This window comes from Natrix helvetica (assembly GCF_964273705.1).
Source record: "Natrix helvetica genome assembly, chromosome: 2".
NCBI classification, from domain to species: Eukaryota; Metazoa; Chordata; class Lepidosauria; order Squamata; family Natricidae; genus Natrix; species Natrix helvetica.
The window spans coordinates 176,092,028-176,113,975 of NC_138552.1; the positions used below are offsets into that span (position 1 = coordinate 176,092,028).

The 21,948-nt window shown below is 41.5% G+C and overlaps 1 protein-coding gene across 2 annotated transcripts in view; it reads right to left on the reverse strand.

Annotated features, from left to right (window-relative positions):
• The window catches only part of MDN1 (midasin AAA ATPase 1), a 125,846-nt gene that overhangs the window by 46,449 nt on the left and 57,449 nt on the right, over positions 1 to 21,948 (reverse strand). For both annotated transcript variants that reach the window (XM_081942808.1, XM_081942807.1), the window contains exons 51-66: positions 21,457 to 21,589; positions 20,630 to 20,739; positions 18,347 to 18,480; positions 16,469 to 16,629; positions 15,938 to 16,058; positions 14,584 to 14,794; positions 13,933 to 14,155; positions 10,500 to 10,626; positions 9,068 to 9,235; positions 6,610 to 6,824; positions 5,601 to 5,988; positions 4,890 to 4,999; positions 3,536 to 4,226; positions 2,708 to 2,869; positions 2,232 to 2,505; positions 611 to 846 (exon numbers count right to left, since the gene is read on the reverse strand). In XM_081942808.1, the coding sequence (XP_081798934.1) occupies positions 611 to 846; positions 2,232 to 2,505; positions 2,708 to 2,869; positions 3,536 to 4,226; positions 4,890 to 4,999; positions 5,601 to 5,988; positions 6,610 to 6,824; positions 9,068 to 9,235; positions 10,500 to 10,626; positions 13,933 to 14,155; positions 14,584 to 14,794; positions 15,938 to 16,058; positions 16,469 to 16,629; positions 18,347 to 18,480; positions 20,630 to 20,739; positions 21,457 to 21,589 (3,464 nt within the window). The remainder of the gene's footprint in view (positions 1 to 610; positions 847 to 2,231; positions 2,506 to 2,707; positions 2,870 to 3,535; positions 4,227 to 4,889; positions 5,000 to 5,600; positions 5,989 to 6,609; positions 6,825 to 9,067; positions 9,236 to 10,499; positions 10,627 to 13,932; positions 14,156 to 14,583; positions 14,795 to 15,937; positions 16,059 to 16,468; positions 16,630 to 18,346; positions 18,481 to 20,629; positions 20,740 to 21,456; positions 21,590 to 21,948) is intronic.

Below are 21,948 nucleotides of genomic sequence, written 5' to 3' on the forward strand. Positions count from 1 at the left end.
TTCAATTATTACTTATTTTTTAAAGACTGCTTTATTATTGTTCTAGACAGCTTAACAAAATGAAGAAGCTTTTTAAAATAAATGCTTGATCTGAAGAGGCCCAGTGCTATTGTTTTAAAAAGTGCTATTCTTTTAAATAGCAGAGAATAACTATACTTCCAGAAAGCACATCAATTTTAACAGCATCTATACAAGTATAGTCTGAAATGTAACACTACAGTCTATATTGTCTGCATTGTTTGTTGCAAGGAGGCAAATTGCTGGGAGGCAGAAGCAGATTTTTTCCCCTTGTTTTCCTCCCCAAAAGCTAGGTGCATCTTATACTTTGGAGAGTCTTATACTCCGAAAAATACGGTACTTATATCTCTAGAAGTGATAAAACATTTGTAAGTGATTTCATAGAAACATAAAACTATTTTGCAACTACCATGTATGGCTGGACACCATGTGTAATTTAGCTAGTCCGTAGTCCATTGCATTTTGTTACCCATACTTTTTAAATATAGGATACATCAAAGGAAAATGTAAAGGCACTGTCAGCATTCAGCAAGTATTAATGATTGCATAATCCCTTCCTTTTTTAAAGAAAAAAAAATCTAAATGTGCTTACCTGGACAAGTGCAGGATGTTCTGGCCAATCTTGCAATAGTGCCTTCACTTCTTTGTGAAAGTTTTTGAGCAGAACTTGGCACTGTTGCATTTGCTGAATATTAGGATGGTGATAAAAGTCATAGGCCCCTTCGCTTTTCAAGGCAAGCTCTGAAGTTCCTTTTTCAAAAAGCGTATTCTGCAATATAGTGCTAGCTAAAAGTTGGCTGCCATGAAGATTGTCATTTATTTCTGAACCTAAGGTTGCAGAGACCAAGAGAGAAAATTTCCAGGAATGAGCAATGAGGGAAATAATACAAGTGCTGGATGAGGTTCTGCACCACCAGAGCATGCACTTTAAGAAGATGCAACTTTTTTCCATATTAGGTGGAAAACAAAATTACAGGTACTCCTCAACTTATGACAATGGAACGGGAATCTTGGTCACTGAATGAAGTGGACTTAAAAAGGTCTGTGCCAAAATCCAAGCAGGGGTTTCAGTCCCAGAACAGAGAAACTTCAAAACCCCTTCCATTCTGGAGTCAAAAATCCTGCTTGGATTTTAGCAGGGAACCTTTTTATCAGCTTCTCCCTTGAGTCAGCAGGGGAGATTGCAAATGATCACTGATTGACAACTGTTTGCAAGCGTGAACAGGCTGCCAAGCACCCAGATCACAATCACATGATTGTGGCAGCACTGCAACAGTTGTAACCTCAGTAACAGCTCTTAAGTTTCTTCGTCATGACCTCAAAAGTTCACGAAATAAATCGTTGTAAGGACCATTTCTACTTTTTTGCCACAACTATATTGGCAGAATAGCTCTGTTAAAATATGGTTAAAAATAATGCAGCACAAATTATTGTATACAATAGAAACAAGTTATTGTTTTAAAAGGTAAAGGTTCCCCTCGCACATGTGTGCTAGTCGTTCCCGACTCATCTCCGTTTCAAAGCCAAAGAGCCAGTGCCTGTCCGAAGATGTCTCTGTGGTCACGTGGCAGGCATGACTAAAGGCGCATGGAACGCAGTTACCTTCTCAATAAAGATGGTTCCTATATTTTCTATTTGCATTTTTACATGCTGTCGAACGGCTAGGTCGGCAAAAGCTGGGACAAATAACGGGGGCTCACTCCGTTACGCGGCCCTAGGAATTCGAACCGCCGAACTGCCAACTTTTCTGATCGACAAGCTCAGCGTCTTAGCCACTGAGCCACTGCGTCCCTCACAAGTTATTGTTTAATGTACTGTTTATTTGTGGCATGTAGTCCTCCTCCATTTCTCTGAGTGCAGCAGATAATTTACATAGTAAGTTTCCTCTCATTTTATCCCAACAATAATCCTGGGGAAAAAATTGTGGTAATGTCTTCCCAATGCCACTCAGTGTATTCTAAGACCAGGTTGGTGCTTAAATCTGAAACTTCCAATTCCTGGCCAGCACTTCATATGACACTCAGTTTGCATTAGTGATCAGCATGCTGTATACAAATAGTTCATGCCCTGGAATCTTCTATTATTCTTCCTCCCCCCCCTTCCCCCCAAAATATGCAAATTGGGGTTCTTAAATAATGGACAAACCAAAGTGCCATCTGAAAAGAAAACCTATTGGAATCTTGTACCTGGGAAAAAAATCAGAGAAGCCTTACCAATCAAGGGATAAAAGTGGGTGATCAAGGAAACACCAGTCTGATAGCAGGAAAGAAACAGGCTCAATTGAAGTTTACTTTGATTGGGTGGTACGTTTTGTTGATACCACAAGGTTTGGGCAAAGGAAAGACAAAGTTGCTGATGAACTCTCATTACTGTTTTCATTGAGTGATGAGAAAGAAGAGTTTTTTCAGGGAGAGCTGCTTCCTCCAAAACAACTTCTGTTTCCATTTTCCCCTCAAGAGTTTCCTGAGCTGTAATATCTTCAAAGTCCTGTTAAGAGTTTTATTAAAACATATATTTAATGCAAATTTATCACATCATGCCTTAAGATCAGAAATTGACCGTGCATACTGTATGCGCCTATACAATTAGGTAGATACACAAAATGGGACATTGTTTTATTTCCCATGCAAAACAGAAGCACCACAATGGAATAACTCTCAGACAGACTTTTCATTAGCTGCCTGCCTACCTTTTCATGAAGGGGGAATTTCCTCCTGAATTCTCTCTCTTCCTCCTCCTCCTCACTCAGGCCACTCCCGTGGCTCTTGGTCTTATATCGATAAAGACTGTTCTTTTGTTCCTCTTCCTCTTGGGCCTGGCGTTCTTGCTCATCCCATTCATTTATAATTACCTATGAAGTAAGAACAAACAAATAAATACAAAGTATACATAGGTCAGCACATCGTTGTACAAGACCTTTTCATACAGTAGTTTGGGACAAATACATTGCAAGAAAACAACAACAACAACATCCCACCTCCCTATTTCTATGGGTATTCCCTTCCTGCTTAGATGGAATGGCAAAAAAGGGAAGGTCTAGCAATATATGCCCCTAAAGGCCGGCAATTGCCCACTGCTCTTTTTCTGCATAGATACTGCCTTTTCAAATAATGTCTCTCTATGTGGTGTGGTGTGGTGTGGTGTGTGTGTGTGTGAGAGAGAGAGAGAGAGAGAGAGAGAGAGAATGCATGCAAACCTTCATTCCAATTTTTAAATCTTTTAAATTTTAACCCCCCCCTAATTTGTAAAATACATTTAATGCACATATTTTAAAAAAAAGCTTAAAATTGTTGTTTTTTGTTTACCAAATGCCCTCAATCTCCAGTATAATTTACATTTTGGAATAAATCCCTAAAATTAAGATTATTTCCCTCCTAGGGTTCTAAAACCAAATAATATTTAATATGTGCTGTGCTGTGCTGCCCGGAGTCATCTCTTTGAGATAGCTGGCCATATAAACTGTTTAGATGGATGAATGGATATATAGACAGATTGTACATACAGACAGACATTATACCTGAAACAAATGCCTGAAAAGTAGCAGAGACTTATGGTCCACTCCTCCCTTGGACAATGCATGGCACTGGAGATATAATAAAGCATTCACCAACAGCTGCTCCTGGGTAAGGCACATTTTTTGTGCTTTCTCAGACTCTTCAGCAATGTATTTCAGAGATAACCTCTTCAAGCCATGAAGGACATCCAGAGAGCTCACAGAACAGAGTGTATCTGCATGGGAAAGGTATGTGGGGAAAGTGCTACCAATGGAAGGGAACGAAAGCAGAGAGGCAACAAGGCTTCCCAGTTTGGCTGGACTGACGAAACTGTCAAAGGTGGCCTTATGGACTTCAGAAGCTACCAGCCTCAGGCCATGCTGCATCTGCAAAATGGCAGCTTGCAGGGGAACAATCACATCGGGGAAGGCGGCGTAGTTCTCTGCCAAATGTCTCCTGAACTGATGGTGTGACTGCTGCCAGGCTGCCTCTTCATTTAGCACGTTCTGCACCGCCTGAGGTTTGTCTGCCCGGAGAAGCTGCAGAAGGCGAGTCAGGAGGTCCTGGACTTTTGAAACCTGGGCGATGCTGCCAATGTATTGATGGACTTCTTGATATAAGGACTCAAACAAAGGAGTCTGGGGTCGAAAGGCTTGCTTCTGGTCAAGTCTGGCAATCTGATCTTTCAGCTTTTGGATTCTTTGCAATAACAACCTGTGGAAGAGGGAGATGCATAAAGATTTAAACCCTATTTCCAAATAATACTATTCAAGCTACTTGGATAAAATGAGGTATTTGTCCCAAGTGCTTAATCTCTGATTTCTACCCTGCTTTCCCCAAAATAAGACCTCCCCGGATAATAAGCCCAATTGGGCTTTTCAGCGCATGCGCTAAAATAAGCCCTCCCCGAAAATATTGCAATACAGCAGCAGCCATGAGGTGACCACGCTTGCCACCTCCTGAACCTCAACAATAGTAAGACCTCCCTGAAAATAAGGCCAAGGGGGTCAAAAGAAAATAAGACCCTGTCTTATTTTCAGGGAAACACGGTAGTATTGACTGTTCTTTTTTAAATACGAAGAACACAGGCAATTTCTGCAGTTGTTCTAATTAAAAAATAATAATGTTTTTTAAAAAATCAATACATCAGATAGAAGAGAATCATACTAAGTGGCTTTTTCTCACAAAAATATTCTTCTCTTTTATTCACCAACCAAACGACAACTTAAAAATCCCAGCAATATAAAAAGAATACTGACTCGAACCAAAGGCCAGACAGACTACTTCAGCCATTTACAGTCGTTCTTCTGAAGCTAGAAATAAGGTGAACATACAATGTTTCAGAGTTCCATCAGTTGTACTGAATCTCAACTGTACCTAATATGAGGGTGATCATGACTGTTGATGGGCTCCTCTTCAAGATCTTTCCCTGTATGTAACTGAGTGGACAGTCTGCGAGTTTTCCTTTCACATTCCAGATGATGCAGCTGAAAGCAGGAGAGAAAAACCTGGCTTGATTCAAATATTACTTTACTGTTGCTTTAATTAAAACAAAAACCATTACAAGGTATCAAGGATGTACAGGTGAGATAGGCATCTGCAAGTCAATTTAACAAGACTGTAAGACCCATCAGGTCATTGAAATTGTATCTGAAAACATTAGGCTTCTAAATATAGTATCTGATGAAGAAGCTATTGGCTTCAAATCCTGCTAGTTTGCATCAAATTGTACATCTATTCCCACATTTTATGAGTAAGGGCAATATTTCAAGTTTTGTATATTTATGCACAATTTTATTCATCCTATATGGCTAATTCTGCCCTTGTAATTATTCAAGTTTTTTTTTAAATTAGCAAGTTCTTTATCCTTATTTCTGATAAGATTGATGTACTGTACTTTGCATATTTATATGCTATGCTGCTTTCTTCTTCTTGTGATGGCAAATTCCTCCTGTTGCTTTAAAATCCATTTATTTATGTTATCTATTGCTACAGATTAACCTCTTAAAATTTTGAAATATCGCTGCCATTTAATACATCCAAACTCGCTGCAAGGCAAGAAAATGTGCATCAGCTCCAAGGACTCACCTCTTCTACTGCATATTTGAGTTTATATTTTCTTTTCACCGCAGGATCAAACGTTGTCTGTGGAAGCCAAAGGTAGATTTGCAGAAGACCTAGATTTACCCAGAGGCTGCCTCGTTGAACTGTTTCAGGCAAGTTATGGAGCCCTACTTCCTGTCCACAGAACTGCTGAACACAGGTCAGCCAGAGACAAAGGATCTGTTCGGGCATCATCTCCTGAGCACCAACATCCCTGAGTACTTTGCAAATATACTGAAGGGCCACCAAATCCTTTGAGAACACCTTATTACAGTTTCTGAGGTATTCCTCTTGCATCTCTACTGGAATCAAATCTTGAAGGGCCAGAAGTTGCTTGTGTAAGATTACATACTGAAACCTTGAATCTGTATGCCTGAGATAAGGAAGACAGAGTTATGAAACAGTGAACAACAGGAGAGATCCAAGAGACAAATCCAAGAGAAGAATCAACTGATCTCCTGCTAACAACAGAGGCAAGGGGCACCATCAAAATGTTAACCCCCTAAGACATATCTAGAGAAGCTTCTTTTTTAAGATTGATTGCTCTAAGGCAGGGATGCTTAGATCTGGCCTGCGGAGCCGGCCTGGAAACATCAAAGGCAGTGCCTCTGCCAGCCAAAATGGGCCGTGGGGGGGACGGGGACTCACGCAGCCAGTGTTCAGCCTCTATGGTCTCCTGCATTACGCTGCCCGCCAAAACTTTTTTAACCGCCCCTCCCCGGCCAGTTTTTGGCTAGCAGAGTGCTGCAGGCTGCAGGCTTTTGGCCAGTAGAGACCATCCAGGCTGAAACGGGATGGGGTGGGCACACAGCCCTGAGCCGTTTTGGCCAGCAGGGTTATGCAGGAGGTGTCCGTTCTGTCTCCCCCACACACGGAGAACTACAATGCTGATTCGGCCCTCGAAGAAATCCAGTTTGACACCCCTTGCTCTAAGGGATGAAGGATTTAAAGAACAAAATTAAGGAACGAAAATGAAGGAAGTCTTTTTAAATACCTAAATTCAGCCACCGAAGAAAAAGCTGCATTGGTCCACAAAACTTTATTGATCTCCTGAAGCTGCTCTGCTTTTTCTAGACACTCTCCCAAGGTCACTCTGGAGGCTGACAGAATAGGAAGACCTGTTGTATCCCATTGGCTCCACTTGTTGCTGCTAGTTAGAATTTCAGAGAGGCACTTGGAGAAAACTGCTCGATTCAAAATACCCACACCCTAGAATTAATACAAATCAAAATGCACATTTAAAACACTGATAATCATATAAAATTAAGAGGTTAAGCCCACAACCTTAAAACTAATTGTGATCAAGGAGCGCTAACATGCATGGCCAATATTCCAAATGTAGTAAATCCTCTTTGTCTCATACAGTAACTATTTCCTATGGAAGTAACAAAACTGTGGTCAAGGAAACTGTTACAAGGGAGGGAGGGAGGCTCTTCCCGATATCCTGATCATCAATACGGTATATAAATGGGAAAGAGGAGAGAGAGTTAATTCACTGTTTTCCCAATTTCTCCCATCAGTGGTTTTCACGGGCCAACTACACTAAAAAATCACTGGACATAAGAAAAAGGAACAGGAAGTTGTAGTAAGGATTATTGTTAGAAATGACTTTCGCACCCAATGATTAAGTGATAAATGGTGCATTAATTAATTAGGAGCACAAAATAGAAAAATAAGAGTCCTGGACATAACAGGTTTTAAAAATGACCCAGCTGTAAATATTTTTTTAAAAAAAATAAGTGATTGAAGTCTAACAAATACTGCAGCATCTAATGCACAAAAATGAGAACTCTTTTAATTCCTGTAAACTACTACCAGGCAGATTTCTAATTTGAATCTTCTAGCATTAAAGTAGCAATTATACACAATAACATTTTAGTAAAGTGTCTATCTGTAGAAAACTAATTAAAGTAAAGGAACCACAAAAATCAGTCCACTGAGTATGCTCAATAGGGACAGAATGAAAAAAGGGAAAGCCTTCCCTGTCAGCCATATCTGCCTTTAGGGCAGTGCTTCTCAATTATTTTCTGTCATGCCCCCCCTAGGAAGAAGAAAACATTTCGCGCCCCCCGCGCGACTGTAAATAGTATCATTTGTCTATAAAATTGTTATAAGTACACCTCTGCATAACACTGTATCCTTATTAACGTATAAGAGAATAAAAAAAGAAAGAAATGTGGATCAATTTACTACAAAGAATAGCTTTATTAACTGTAGCAGAAAAGAGAGAGAGAGAGAGAGAGAGAGATTATATCTCTCTGAATAAATATTCAGAAGAATCTATCCACTATAGATGATTGCTCTTTGCAGAATTACTATAGCTTTGTGTCCAAGCGTAGTTAGTTTAGCACTGTTTTGATAAGGCCTAAAAAGTGGAACTTGAATACGCTTAGGATTGTAGATATAAAACAAAGGGAAAAGAATAAACTTTCAGTTTTGTTCAAATAGTTACATATGCTCTGATAGAAAGACATTACCACTTTCAAGGACAAAGTTCTATGGCTTCCAAACTCCAAAACTCGGCTGCTGAGTCTTCCAGCAGCGGTGGCTCTAGGAGGGTGCTTTATGGTTGTGGGCTGGCTGCTGGAAGACTCTCTGTCTGGAAGACTCTATATCCAAAAGACTCTCTGTCCAGCAGCCAGCCCACAACCATAGAGAGCACTCCTAGAGCAGCCACTGCTGGAAGACTCGGCAGCCGAGTTTTGAAGTTTGGAAGGCGGAGAAGAAGTTATGCTTGTGAGCGTAGTCACCTCATGGCAGCTTCGTTCCTGACAGTCAAACGAGGTCGAACAAGCCCCCCTTTATGGAGCCTCGCGCCATCCCTGGGGGGCGCGCCCCACTATTTGAGAAGCACTGCTTTAGTGGGTGATGCTCATCTCAGTTTCTTGGCTGAGGGAGCCAGGTTTCTCCAAAGACAATTTCTGTGGTCAGGTGGCCAGCATGGCTATATGCAAAGTCGCATGGAATGAATGTTGTTACCTTGCCACCGAAGTGCTACCTATTTATCTACTTGCATTTGCATGCTTTCGAACTGCTAGGTGGGCAGGAGCTGGGGCAGGGAACAGGAGCTCACCCTTTGCATGGAGCTCGAGTCTGGAACCCCGGCTGTCAGCTCTCCAGCTGACAAACTCAGTGTCTCTAACTGCTGAGCCATTGCATCTCGGGATAGAATGACATATAGGGAAAATTGTGAAATAGAATATTGGGTGGAATGGGAGGGAAGATGGAGTCATCTACCAAAAAAGGCATGGGTAAACCCAAGGTAAAAAATACGTACAATATTTTGCAAATGTTAAAAAGAGACTAAGCAAACTAAACAATTCTTTATCTAAACTCTTGTTATGATAACAAAGCTTGTCTAAGCTACTATTAAGATTAGCAAATTATTGCACGTATCCTTTTGAAAGAATAAACTGCTGTAATTTAACCACCTTATCGTTTCCCACACAAACCTGGATAGAAGAATTCATGAATGAGCTGGATATCATCTTCTCTTCCATAGAGAATGGCTGCCAGGATAGCCAACGCTCAGGGCTTGTAGTTACTGTGCTACTCCAGAAAGCCTGAAAAGCAGCAACAGCAAGTTCTGACCACAGAAGTGAAATTTCATCAGCAGAGACCTAAAATGAAAGATAAAAAGGCAAAGGTATTAAAGACTTCTCAAATCCTATGGGAGTTTTAAAAATTAATATTCCAATCAATTGTGGAAAGTGTTTGAAAATGTTATTTTTTGGAGCAAGTGGGGGCTACCTGTGGACCACCATGTATATGCTCTTATTTTTCATATCTTTCAACACTGGCTGTATTAGGCAGATTTAATAGCGTAGAATATCACAAACATCCAGAAAGTGATTTGTTGCCTCCATCTCTGGCCTAGACAGAATCTGGTCTGGTGATGGTGACATTTAAGGCAATTGTTGCGCTCAAAACAATTCAACTTAAGGTTTGAAACTATGGCCCTTTACAAATAGGAAAATAAATCTATCTCACTTAAAGAACAAATACAGACAGGGAAAAATAATCAGATGGGTTGTTTATGTACAAGTAGTTCTCGACGTATGACCACAGTTTCAGTCATAAATCAGGATAGTAATAAACCATGGCCTATGGTGATGGCGAACCTATGTCACATGTGTCAGAAGTGGCACACAGAGCCATCTCTCCAGGCACGCGAGCCATCTCCCATTGTTCTTCCCAGTTCCGGCGCACCGACCAGCTGGTCTTCACATACGCAGCGCCAGAAACTGAAACGGGAGCACTAAGTGCCAAAATGGGAGCATGCATGTGCATGCGAAGACCAGCTGGCCAGTGCGCATGCATGAGCCAGAAACCGGGAGATCATTTTCCTTGCACGGACATGTGCACTGGTTGGCTGCTCTTTCAGTTTCGGGCACACACATGCGCACTGGCTAGCTGGTGTTCGCGCATGCATGCATGTTCCCATTTCAGCCCTCAGTGCCAAAAAGTTTCATCAAACTGGCCTATGGCCATGCCTGATTTTATAATCTTTTTAGTGAACATGGCAATTGTTAAACAACATCATACTCATTAAGCAATCCCATTATTCATTATAGGGCATTTTGTGCTGGAAACCAGAAGTAAATGATAATTTCTAGTAAAAACATCGTACATTGCAGGAAGCAGATGGCCATAAATGTGAGGTGGTTGCCCAAAATGTGGTGAATATTCAGTTGTTGGTTTTTTTACTCTACCATGAGTCTGATTAACATATTTCAAGTTTCCCTTTAGCTCCTATAAAAGAAAAGCAATTTTTCTACACAGTTAAAGAAGATGTAATAAATTAGTTTTGTGTTTGAATATCATGCAATCAATCATTAAAAAGGAAGGTAGAATTTATTCAGCTTTAAAGTGTTTTTTTTTTACCTTATAACAATCTAGTAGGTAATAAAGTCCTTGAAGTTGTTGAGAGGTAGCTGGTGTCAACTTAAGGCAAAAAGCAATAAAGGGTCTTATTTCTGAAAAGGTGCTTAACTGATCACTGTTGTTATTCCTGAAAATAATGAGAAAAGCAGCTACTGAATCTTAGCTGTTTGTTCGAACACACTCATACTAAAATACAGCAATAATGAAAAAGATAAAAGCCAAGATAAAAATTACCAAAATACAGTATATAAGTATATATTCAAGGCAATTTGTACGTTCAAAGTAGTTCAAACTGAGTACATTTCAGGAAATTTGGCTATGAAATCAATTCTATACCACACAGTTCCTTACATTTCAATTAACAGAATTTAAGCTTAAAAAAAAAACTCTTCATCTATTTATAAACCAAACTTTTTTGTAACAACAGTGGCCTATAAAAGCTTGTACGTATTGGTTATATTATTTTAGTATGGGTACCCCTTCGGTTGCGACCACCTGTTAAGCAACAATGGTGCTGAACGAGGGAAATTTACAACCGGTCTTCCAAGTTGTGGCTGTCCCTAGAATCACATGATCACAATTTCGTTATTTGGAGCCAGCACTTATGACAATGTCTCCTGGTTATGTGATTGCCATTTCTAATATTTCTTGCCAGCTTCCCACAAGCAAAGTCAATGGAGAAACCAGTGGGAGGTTGCAAATTGCAATGGTAAGTCTCCCTGCAGCTCCCCCCCCCAAAAGAGGCCCCAGGTGGCAGGGTGAGTTTAGGCTCTGGACAGGTAGGGGATTGCCTGCTGGTCACTCCTGATGGGCCATAGCTTTGCCTCCCTGCACCCCTCTCAGTATTGTTTTTTATTGCTTTTTACTGTATCAGGAAGCCTAGGTCAGATTAGGTATGGCCAGGTAGGTCTGACCACCACACTGCAACATTCACTGGCACTTGCAGAACAACAACAACACCTCATACCATAGTACCCACCCACATGCCTATGCACATTGTGCACTGCAATACCCATCCACACATCTGCCCACATTTGCTCTGCAGCGCACATCTGCCAACACTTGCATCACAACATACACTCATCTATCCCACCTGTCCTTTGCCACTCCAAAGCACACTACTATACAAATGGTGTCGCCATGTAGCACAGTCCCATCATGCAGCCATTCTCAAACTTAGCTGTAGCACACACACCTGCACTCCGTAACACTCACTCACCTGCCACCATACTTGTGAGCTGCCTAAGAAAGGCATGTTGTGACTGGGACAAGCAACATCCTGCTGGCTCCCCCATTGACTCTGCTTACCATATTTTTCGGAGAATAAGAGGCACATTTTTTCCTCAAAAAAGAGGCTGAAAATCTGGGTGCGTCTTATACATCAAATACAGCATTTTTTTGCCTCCAAAGCCCCACCCCTTCACCAAAATGGCTGTGCATACCCTTATGGAGGCTTTCAGAGAGCTCCTGCGGGCTGGGGAGGGCAGAAATGAGCAAAAACCGGGCCTCCCCCCCACCTCCAGCAGCACTCTATAAGCCTCCATAAGGCTATGCATGCAATTCTTTTGACAAAAACCAGGTCCATTTTTGCGAAAAAACTGACAGCTTTTTACTCGTTTTGCCCCCCTCCAGAGCACTCTGCAAGCCCCCCCCCGAGGCTATTCATGCCTTTTCTGGGAGGAAAAACAGGCCCATTTTTGCGAAAAACTGGCTGTTTTGGGGAAGTTTGCAGAGTGCAAAAACTTTTTTTTCCTTTTTGGAAAGCTCTTTAACTGATTGATGAGAATTACAATCATCAAGTGCTGTGCCAGCAGAAACAAAGTCTTAGCTGCTGCAGATTGTCAGCGATTTCCTTCTCCAGCACATGGATAAATACACCTGGAAACATCTCCCTACCTACCTACTCTCTCTCTCTCTCCCTACCAACCTACTGTATTTCTCTCTCTCTCTCTCTTTCTATTTCTCTCTCTATCCCTCTCCCTCCCTATCTATACACTCTCTCTCTCTACCTACTGTATTTCTCTCTCTCTCTCTCTTTCCCTTTATCTACCTACCTACCTACCTACCTCCTGTATTTCTCTCTCTCTGTCCCTCTATCTACCTATCTACTTTAAAAAAAAATTGCGTCTTCAAAACCTTGGTGTGTCTTATACACCGAAAAATACAGTATTTGAAGTTGACAAGAGGTTGCAAGTAACGGTGACATGATGTCCTTGCGTAATAACCCATGATCCTTGCTTTAACAATGGCAATTGGGACTACTGGAATTGCTATTGCTAAACAATGCAATCACATAACAGCAGACTTCATGGCTGCATCACTTAGCAACGGAAATTCTTGTTCCAATTCCTGCTGTTAAGCAAGGATTACCTGTAAACAACTATTTTTTTAACTGGAGGACAGAATTTAATTGAATCCACAACTACCATATTTTTCAGAGTATAAGATACACCTTTTCCCCCCTAAGAGAGGGTGAAAATTTGGTGCGTCTTATACACTGAATATAGCCCCACCCACTGGCCCCCACCCTTTGGCCTCTGTCTCCCAGCAATTTACCTCCTTGCAGCAAACGAGAAAATGGGGCTTGTGGAGGTGGCAATAGGCTATGGCAATCCCTGCAGTCTGAAACAGCTGATCATTGGGAGCCCACTGCTTAAACTGAAATTGAAAGTGAAACTTGCTGTTTGCTGCAATGAGGCAAAGGCAGATTTTTTTTTTCTTCTAATCGGGCTAAACTGAAACAGGCTGTTCGCTACAGGGAGGTAAGTCAATAACTATAAATGCCTATAGAATGTTCAAATTATTAGACTTATTTTTAAAAAGCTGCTTTATTATTGTTCTAGACAACTTAACAAAATGAAGAAGCTTTTTAAAATAAATGCTTGATCTGAAGAGGCCCAGTGCTATTGTATCTTCTTTTAAATAGCAGAGAATAACGTATACTTCCAGAAAGCCACATTAATTTTAACAGCATCTGTACAAGTATAGTCTGAAATGTAACACCACAAACAGTGTATATCTTCTGTACTGTTTGCTGTTTGGGGCAAGGAGGCAAATTGCTGGCAGGCAGAAGCAGATTTTTTTCCCTCTTGTTTTCCTCCCCAAAAACTAGGTGCATCTTATACTCTGAAAAGTACACTATTTGGTCTCTGAATTAGAGAAAGAACAGAATGCCTGTGAGATTTTCTGCTACATACTTGTCATGGCTTTCTATGACACCTATGCAATTTGGGTAGAGATAAGCTGTGAACACATGAGATAAAATGCTGAGACCAAATTCAGGCAGAAGTGCTTTCCCTTTCATTGTATCATAAAAGTTTTGCACCGTCAATTTTTTAAAAAATGGAAAAAGCAAAAACCAATCCCTGCCTACTCTCACAGTATGCCAGAAGTGGTAAACATTTACATTCCAGATAATAAAACTGACCCTCACCTTTTAAAATAAATCTCAGCAATGCAATCACAGATCAGCTTGTACTGCCACAACACAGCCAGATACTCCATTGCAGGCCACAATTGTACCCTATTAGACAGCTGAGTTAACAAAGCAGGGTCAAGTTGCTGGCTTCCAGCAGGCTTCTCTTCATGTAGGCTAATGAAAGCTCCTCCTTCTTTTAACTTTGACTGCTGGAGATTCACCAATGTCTGAAATTCATCTGTAAGGAAAGAAGAAAAGAATAATTAAAAATGGTGCAACCAAGACTTAAACAGACCTAAAAAGACCTAAACAGAAAATATTTTTTTTGTATAAAAATACTGTTTCCCCCAAAATAAGACCTTCCCAGATAATAAGCCCAATCGGACTTTTGAGCGCATGCGCTAAAATAAGCCCTCCCCCCCAAAATAAGCCCTCTCTGAAAATATTGCAACACAGCAGCAGCCATGAGGTGACTACGCTCGCCGCCTCCTGTACCTCAAAATTAATAAGACCTCCCTGAAAATAAGGCCAAGCACTTACTTTGGGGGGTGGGGTGGGGGTGGGGTCAAAAGAATGTAAGACCTTGTCTTAATTTTGGGAAAACACGGTAGTTACATTGTTATGACACTTTCCTTGCAAGAGATTTAGATTTCACGACTAATTTACCTGAACAAAACTCTTTCAAATAACTAGCGCGGAAGACTAGGCCTTGAGCTTGAAGTAACACTGCTTTTATCTTCCACTCTGTAGTGACTGTTCTCAATATACAGATCTCTTTCTGCCACTGATCATCTCCAAAGGGAGGCTTCAGCTCTGGGACATGAAGAGCTTTGGAGAGTCTCCTGAGCTGGACAGCAATTTCCAAGATTCCTTTTTCCTGTACAAGTTGAGGGATAGTTAAAAATAATGTAAAAGAGTAGCAACTCTAGCCCAACAATTAGAATCCCCCCCCCTTTTTCCTGTACAAGTTGAGTGATAATTAAAAATAATGTAAAAGAGTGGCAACTCTAGCCCAACAATTAGAATCCCCCCCCCTTTTTCAATTTTAAAAAAATCCTATGTTATTTATGCTGAATTTGTGCATTAATAGCGAAGAAAAGAGGAGAGGGATTCTGTACACATGGATTATAAATGATAGACGCTCCCACCAGTCAACACTCCATAATAAAAAACTGCTGTATTTAAACGATTTCAAAAAAGTATACAGGGACGTTTCTGCTGGTGTCAATGGAACCGAAGAGGAAAACAAGGGGATGGGGATGGGGAATCCATGATCTTCTAGAAGGCATACTTAACTCCCACCAACTTGTGGGTCCATGACAAGTCACAGTAGCCAGGTGGGTGTGGCTGGGTAGGCGTAGCTAGCTGGTTGCAGCTGGCTTGCCACAACTGGGTGGGCATGGCTGACTTGGTACAACCAGGAGGGCATGGCCGGGTCGGCACAGAGCAACTCTCACTAGCTAACTCGACGTAAGAAAACTCAAGTGCCCCATAAGCTCCTCACCTCCCCAAACTGCTGGCAGCCAAGCATGTGGGTGCACATGCACTCACCCCGCATTCCACGTTTGGGGATTTTTATCCAGAGGAAGGAGAGGGCCTCCTTCCCAAGCCCAGGTATGATTGGCAGCTTGCCAGTTCAGATGTGGATAAGTCTCCAAGCTCGGAATGGTGTGTTTGTCTGTGTGCGTGCATGCGCAGCACGCCAAAGAAGATGTCGTTCTTCCAATCCCAGACATCTGAGCCCTGGCATTTTCCTGTCTGGTGCCCCCTCAAATCTTTCAGCTTCGATTGATTTAATTGAGGATCCTTGGTGGTGTCTGAGCTTGGTTATTTTCTTGCAGACATTTCATTACTCAAACTAGGTAATATTATCAGTTCTAATCCTAGATAATTGGGTAATGAAATGCCTGCAATATGGGCTGGAAAAAATTATTTAAGTTTCTATAGCAACATAACATAGATTTTAAAAGTTGCTTTTAAAAATATCTATGGTCAGTTAAAAATACGTACAAATACATACCTTGAAGGGAAGAGGTTTTCCCAAAGCCTTCTGTAACTTTTTAATGCTGGTAGAAATACCCTCTGGATTAGCAAGAGAAGTCTGCATTTGCTGTGATACAGACTGAATTTCCTTGGACAACCTTAAAATGCAACAAATAAATATTTATATAAACATTTCAGAGAGGAAGACTGATCTTTAAATCACCCACGGCTGTTCTGTGTCAACCTTCACCAACTTGGTTGAGAATCTTAAAAATGCATGTCTAACAACCTGGGAAAGGCTAATATATGTATGCACTGGCCTATAATGAGTTTTGAATAGGACACTGGCAGAAAACACATGGACAGGCAAATTTACATTTAAAAGCACCTAAACCACAAACTAGACAACCATACTTTACAGTATCCTTTCCCTGTCACCCCCACCAAGCCACCCTCACAGAACTGATACTAAAAAGTTTTGAATCCCACCACTGGAACACAGCCTAGTAGAAAGGAAGATTCTTGAAAAAGCTAAATAGTACTGTGGAAAATTACAAAGGAGACGTACTTTTGCTGTTCATATCCACTCAGAAGCTGAGGTATTCTGCTGATTAAATGTTTCACAACCCAATGCCAGTGGAGAGACAAGAGCATCAAGCCAGGAGAATCCAAAGCCACCGTTTCAGATGTTGCCCAAAACCTGTCACGCCACAATAAGCTATGTAGAATCTAGAAGCAAGCCAGGGAGAATACGTTCTTTAAACATAGTAGGGGCTCAGATGAAGAATTATCATTTTCATATCAGGAAATATCAATATCTTGTTTTGAGGATGACAAGAGGAGAAAGCAGCCTTTCATGTCTACTCCCCTTGCATTCTATGCTACTCTCAGGAAGAACATTTCCAGTTATGAAGGAGAGAGAATGATCATTGGCTTACCTGAAGGCTCGTTTTCTGTACGCTGCGAGGAGAGTCCAAGAATGGGTTAAACTCAGCCAATCTGCCCAGGACTGAATTGAAACTTTAGCCACGTCTCTTGGCTGCCTTGAGTGCCAGTTTTTTTCAATGAAGGCGTGGAACTGTACGCATTGAAAGATTGTCCAAATAAATTTGTGAAACTGTCCAAGAATATGCCTCGACAGCAGAGAAAGACCACATTGATTGTCCCCATTTCAGGTTTTTAACTTCCCAATCTAGTGTTCTGAGAAATCTAGCATCTTTGAGGCACCTTTCGTTTCCAGGAGGAGGGCAGCTTAAAGCAGTGCCTACTTAAACCAAAGCCTCTGAGTAACTGGGAAAGAAAGCTGGGCTTTTCGGAAGGCAGTTTTCGGCAGGTTCCAAGCGTGGCTTTCTTTCCCAGTTACTCAGAGGCTTTGGTATACTCCCCCCTCACCCTCACCCTCCTCCTGCAAGCGAAAGCTGCCTCAGAGATTAGGGGGGCAGCTCAGGGGAGACAATGGCCACAATGACTTCACTCCCCAGCAATGTGAGGAGCCACTGCCACCGCCACCACCATCTAATCCAGTGATGGCGAACCTATGGCATGTGTGCCACAGGTGGCATGCGGAGCCATTTGTCAGTGCACGCAAGACGCTGTCCTGTCAGCTGGCCAGCGCACATGCGCGCGCTGGCCAGCTGAGTTCACCCTTTTTTAAAGCCATTTTTCGCCCTCCCCAGGCTCCAGAGGCTTTATAGGAGCCTGGGGAGGGCGAAAAGAGTCTCCTCCGCCCACCCTGGAGGCCCTCCGGAGGCTTCATAAGCTTCCCTGATGCCTTCGGAGCGCTCAAAACAACCCTCCGAGCAAACCGAAAGTCACTTCCTGTTTTCTCGGAGGGTCGTTTTGAGCGCTCCGAAGGCTTCAGGGACTGTCCAGAGGCTTCCCTGATGCCTCCAGAGGGGGCCCAATGGGGGGGAGGCTGTTTTTGCCCTCCCCAGGCTCCTATAAAGCCTCTCGAGCCTGGGGAAGGTGAAAAAAACATGTAAAAATGGGGGGGGAGCGCCTGTAGTGTGCGCATGTGCACTGGGTGCATCGCGCATTGCATTATGGGTGTGGCACACCCAGCGCAACCCCCCTGCGCTCCCCCCACTTATGGCAGGCGAGCCAAAAAAGGTTCGCCATCACTGGTCTAAGCCCTCCCGGGAGCCCAGCCAAGCGGAAGCCCTGAAAGCGAAACCTCTCTCCTTTCCAGCCATCACGATCTCTGCAGTGTCCGCTTTGCCTGCCCCTTTTTCAGATGACCCAAGTGGCTACATTAAGAGTATAAGAGCACCCAGATTTTCACCCTCTTTTTTAGAGTAAAACGGTGCGTCTTATACTCCGAAAAATACGATATCTAAAAAAATACTATGGCTAATTCAACTGAAGTGGGGGAATATGGGGACCAGAATGAAAACCAAAATAGTACTTATAGCTCATGGGTTAGAAAATATCTATATTGCCTACTTACTTCATATAATTTCTCATCAGACACAGCAACTTGTGTAGATTTCACCCAGTGCAGGACGAAAGCATCCCAAAGTTCAAAAAAGGCAGCAAGGTGGGCCACAATAGCATGTGGAAGCGAGTTGTGGTTGCCAGGATCTTTTAAGTTCAAAAGACAAAATTAAACCAAAGAAAATATGTACCAATATCTAGTGCATGCTGCATTAACAGTACATGATTCAATCCATGAGTAGTAGTTAACGAAACACAGAAGATGTCTGCAATCTGTTCTTCTGATTTGTAGAAAGTTAACATGGTTTATAAATGTGCTATTGTTTTTCTCAGAAAATTACTAAATGTAAGGCGCACAAAGCTTGAATTGTACAATCAGAGGCAGCAAATGCAACCACCACTCCTCCCCACCACAGCTTGGGTGCATTCCCCAGGGATCTTTAAAAGTTGCCACCAAACTATAATTTCAAATCTGGTAAGAGAGGAAAATTAATGGATAGACAAAGAGAAATCCTATTAACGGCATTTAATTATTTCAGTTTAAATTACCCCAATTTTTTTTCTGGACCTATCTATTAAGCCCATCAGTCCTCAATGTGGTGGTATGGGCAAAGAACTTTGGGTGCAATATCGAATTAGAAAAATGGGAAAAATTGTGGGATAAGGACAGGAAACTGTTGTGGCCCAGCAGGAGCCATTGCAGCTGCCACCAGACTCAGAGAGTGAGGGTCCCTATGAGTCGGCTCAAGAGGATGTGGAGGACCCTGGACAGGGTTCCGACTCTGAGCAGGGATCGGAGAGTCTGGTCGGCCACCAGGAGGCGCCTGAGGCATGGAGCAGCGGTGAGAGCCAGAGGAGGAGGGCTCCTGATGTCATGCCTTGGAGCAGTGGGGAGGAGTCACGAGACAGTGAATCAGAGATCAGCAGGGAGTTCTTGGACGCCCGTTATCGCCGCGCCCATAGACGCAAGGAGCGTGGGCGCAATTATTGGCGGTAAGGGCTCTCAGCTGCTGATCAGTAGACTCCTCTTCAGGCTATAAAAGGGTTGACTGAGCATACACCCTTTGCAGCAGTCAACAAAGAACTCCTGCAAGAAGTTTTGGTCTGGAAAACGTAGCAAGCTGGATAGCTGCTTTCGTGTCTTGTCATTGTGAGCTTTGTCGTGGTGGTTTACTGCCACGGAACTTTCTGTCTGTCTGTGAAATAAACCCTGTTAATTCGTATTGTTCCGAAGCGTGTTCTGTGTGGGCAAAGGAGGAAGGGGGGTCAGAACAGGAAACTAACTTTGGCCACATCGTACAAAGAGAACCTATATAAAATGTTCTATAGGTGGCACTTACCTCCAGCCAGACTAGCCAAAATATATAAAAAATTATCACCTAAATGCTGGAAATGTGATCAAACACCGGGGACCTACTACATGTGGTGGTCATGTAGCAAAGCAAAAGGATATTGGCAAAGGATTCGAAGGTGGATGGAAAAAATGACTGGACAGAGATTGGAACTCAAACCAGAGGAGAGATCAATTCTCACAGTCAGTCCAGGTTGGACTGAGTCTGAAAACTGGGGAGGAGCCACAAGGGCCCAATGACATCATAAGTGTAGACTCAGTCCGATTAGTTAATGGACAGAGCATACCCAGTCTGGCTGCTGTCTCTACAATAACAGGAAAATTTATCAGTGGTTGGATTTAAGGAAGGGAAGTCGGAACAAATAAGCACAAGAATGCATAGATTGAAATAAGGGGCAATATAGGTAATATATTATGCAATTGTAATTTTAAGTGTAATCATGTAGAAGAGGTTATATAATTAGTAAGTGGTAACGGGTATTGAATATACAAGAGATCTGTGTTATACTCTGTATGGCAGAGAGATTACCAAGATGATTTCACCATATACAACATTTTTTTTTCTTTTAACAATAAAAGTTTTTCTATTTAAAAAAATCATGAACTCCTGAATTCCCAATGGACTAAAATGAGAATATGCCAACTTGATGCTTTGTAAATTTTGGACAACACATACAAATCTCTGCCAAGATTAGGTATTAAGAAAATTGTGCTTCAAACATCTGAAAAGTAGCAACTTGCATGTTTTTTTTCCTTGACAGGATCAAGAACTATGCCACATTCTATCAAATGTTCATTCAAAAAAAAAAAAAACCCTTAGATATGGAATTTTATAAAATTAAATCTACTTTCAACTATAGCTTCTTTATTCATTTCAGCCATATTGATTAAGACATATTAGGTTGCTGAATTTTCACTTATTAAAAGCAGAAGCATAATGTATACCTTTATAGAACTCTACAGATATCCTCAAAGCGCTAGTTCTGGTTTTTTTGATATTAATCAAACTTCTTTCAACATAACTCTTTCTCTCCCGGTTCAGAAACAGGATTGCCCTGTAATTACAACACAATACACAACAAATGACACTGAAATTCCTGGAGTAGGAAACACACAACCCACAAAATAAATTTCATTATGATATCAATGTTATACTAATGCCAAATGTTCTAGGATATCACTACAATAAAATGGACCATGCCAACCAATTTATAATTTTTATAAGGCAACAGGAGAGTAGAAATGTGAGGATATTAGTCTTTATGTGATAATCAGCAATAATGAAAAGCAATGTATGAATTTTGGAGGATTTATTTTAAAACAGGAACATGCATTCACTCATAAATCATGTGAAGGATTCAGAAAAAAGCAATAGAACCCTGTATTATTAAAAGTATGAAAATCAGAGGTGGTATTCAGCAGGTTCTGACCAGTTCTGGAAAATCGGTAGCGGAAATTTTGAGTAGTTTGGCGAACCGGCAAATACCACCTCTGACCCCACCCCCATCTATTCTCTGCCTCCTGAGTCCCAGCTAATCAGGAGGAAATTGGGATTTTGCAGTATCCTTCCCCTGCCTCACCCACCAAGTCACGCCCACCAAGCCACGCCCGCAGAACCAGTAGTAAACGTTTTTGAATCCCACCACTGATGAGAATATGGAAAACTGATTATAGGGGTTTTTTTGGACATGTTTCTTTTTCTCACATACACGCCTAGTAATGGAAAGCTTTTAACTCTTCTGATAAAAAAAGGTACTCATAATTAAACTCACCGATTTGAAAGTGATTTTAGAAGGATAAGCAGCTGGTCTGAGTGTTCTATTTCTGTATCAAAATCGTCGGAATTGCTAATCGTATCCAAGCACTGCATGTTCCATCTTGGATCCATAGGAATCACATGCTCATCTAAAAAGGTAAATGGCCAATGAAAAGACTGGTATGCTTATTTATGATCTCTCTGATACTATGAGGTAGACACACTCTATTGAATGTGATATATATCTGCAATTATATAGAGGTTAAATTTTTTTAAAAACAAATCAGAAAACAAATGTATTTTACCTGACATTCAATTACTTCCTATGCCTAGTGTCAAAAGAAAAAGGGTTTTCCAAAAATATTCTTGTTTATTTAGCTCAATTTATTCTTCACCTCCTTTTTTACCAGAATATTCAGAAAGTGATTATAAAAGCTTTAAAAATCTCATTCCCGTTTCTTAGTGTTCATTATCTGAAAGCTTCAAGAGGAGAACACATACAAAATAC